The sequence below is a fragment of the Pteropus vampyrus genome, unplaced genomic scaffold (genome assembly GCF_000151845.1).
Source record: "Pteropus vampyrus isolate Shadow unplaced genomic scaffold, Pvam_2.0 Scaffold34, whole genome shotgun sequence".
Lineage (NCBI taxonomy): Eukaryota > Metazoa > Chordata > Mammalia > Chiroptera > Pteropodidae > Pteropus > Pteropus vampyrus.
Window position 1 is genome coordinate 1,101,033 of NW_011888815.1, and position 2,285 is coordinate 1,103,317.

Consider the following 2,285-nt stretch of genomic DNA (forward strand, 5'->3'; position numbering starts at 1 on the left):
TATGACGTTTATATTACCCATAACGAATGCAACCAGGCAGTCCGTAATGTTTTTATGTCTGGCAACAACTTTATCTTGAAGGCTTGAGTGGATTATAAAATCTTTATTTTATTTTTTTTTTTAGTGATCTTTTTACCATACAACTATCGATTTAAATATAGTAGCAGTATCATCACTCATTGAAATACTTGTGAAAAAGCTTTTTTTCTCAGTAAATTTGGTTTTTGTTCTTCAGTAAAAATTTCAGAAGCTACTCTGCTCATTTAGTTTTATAAAGTTAAATCGACAAATTTATAAAGTTAAACAAATTCCCTTTCTTGCCAGGAAAATTTAGCTCTGGATGTTACATATTTCTGTATCTGCAAAGTGTCTGTGTATCTTTCATTATTTCAAAAACCTGGCAAAAACAAATGAAAACTTCAGTCTCCTACTGGAACAATCCCAATGCTAGTTCTGTATCTGTACGCAGAAACATCAAATACTATTAAAATTGCTTTATTTACAGGTTTTGCAATCTCTGAGGGAAGCATTTTTATGTTTTGATTATAGCAAGGTTTACTGGGGTACGGAATGAGCGCACAAAAGCCTGAAAATGGAAATTTTCTTCCTTACCATTAGCTGCTGTTGGATGTTCATAAGTTTAAAAATGTGTCCAGTGCAATTGTCTCCAGGAAACAGCGGCTCCTGAGGTGACTGGGACTCGGAGGTTAAAGTGTAGACGTCCAGCTCCCGATGATGCCTCACAGAACAGTCCCCATAAGGTATTTCATAAGATAAACTGCTCCAAGAGTCTGGTTCTCCAGCATTCTCCCTGTAAGCAAGCCATCTCCAGTTAATACATAGCTATGTCCTGCCTCGAGGCACAGGGTTAACCTTCTAAGGTTATGCAAAATTGCTGACCTGATTGTTTTTTAAGGCTCTGCAGCAGAAATCTGGTTTGAACAGTTCCCCAGTGACTCAGGGATATAACTAACTGTTCCATCCTCCACCCATGAGGTCACAAATGGGTTAAATGAAAGCTGCAGGATTATTCCCTCAGGATGTCTTTTTCATGGAGATGAGAGAAGCCTGGCATCTTAAAAAGTCAATATTATGCTAACAACCAAATAATGAGGAAATGCAAACAGGATGGTTCTAGCCTGGTATTCAATATTAGAAGCTAGGCTTATTAAGCGTTCCTCTTGAAATGGGTTACACCATATGCTAATGATAACTGCAGTCCATCACACTGGGAAGGAAGAACTCATCTCTCCAAATGCAAGGCAAGGGCACTCCAACTTTTGTTAACAGTAGGCAGAGGAAGCATCCTCAAAATTCAAACTACATGGAGAAAAGCTACTACAATGCCATGCCATGTTCTACTTATCTCAGTATAACGGTCAAATCCTATTTTGAATGAAGCACCTGGTTCCAAGAATGTCAATTTATAATTTTTTAGATTTAAAAAGCAGAACTTTACTCAACTCATTACTGTGGATGAAAAAGGGGCCACATACTGAACCTGACAAGTTCAGGGGAGGCCTGCATGGCGGGCCTTACTCAGAGACGTAAAATAACCACACAAGATGGTCAGAACGTAAAAATTCCTAACTAAAAGCGAGTCATGGTGGGTAGTCACGTTCTGGGCCTGTAGCTTTCTTGGCAAAGGTCAATCTTTACCTTAAAAGTAAGCCTGTCTATTGTCTTTTTATATCTAGGATAACATACCCTTGGAATGTCAGAGGATCCCCTTTTTCTGGACCCCTCAGGGTACAACCTCACACCAGAGTGCGAGACCATACAAACCCTCATTGTTATCGTGTTCCCCAAATACCATCTCTATGTGCTGTAAATGTTAATTATTATCTATCCTGTGCCCACCAATGGAAAAGAAGTATGTTTCTCTCTCTCTTACTTTTTAGCCAATCCCGGATTTCCCTGCTTTGCCTTCTCCCGCCCCCTTAAAACCACCAATGGATTTCGTGTAACCCTCCTCAATGCTCCTCCTTTGGTTCTAAGGCAAAAATTAAGCTGCAAAACTTCCATCTCCAGAGCATTTTCCTAATCTGTTGAAATTTTGCTTCCCGGCAATTGTCAGTCTGGCTCAAATAAACTCATAAAAACTCTCTACAGGTATGGACGTTTCGTACATCGACATTACAAATAAACCCTGTAAACAAATAAAACAGATGAAGGTATGTAAAAAACTGTTTCTGGGATAGGCTGCAAAAGATGAAATCTCTTCATGTGGTTCTCCCTATGAAGAACCAGTAGACTGGTAAAGTATCCCAGGGATTCCAGAAAAG

At 39.2% G+C, this 2,285-nt stretch overlaps 1 protein-coding gene across 1 annotated transcript in view; it reads right to left on the bottom strand.

Moving 5' to 3' along the window:
• Positions 1-2,285, bottom strand: part of AKAP13 (A-kinase anchoring protein 13) — a 247,495-nt gene that overhangs the window by 128,154 nt on the left and 117,056 nt on the right. Inside the window, exon 6 of the mRNA XM_023529007.1 lies at positions 613-811. Coding sequence (XP_023384775.1) covers positions 613-811 — 199 coding nt within the window. The remainder of the gene's footprint in view (positions 1-612; positions 812-2,285) is intronic.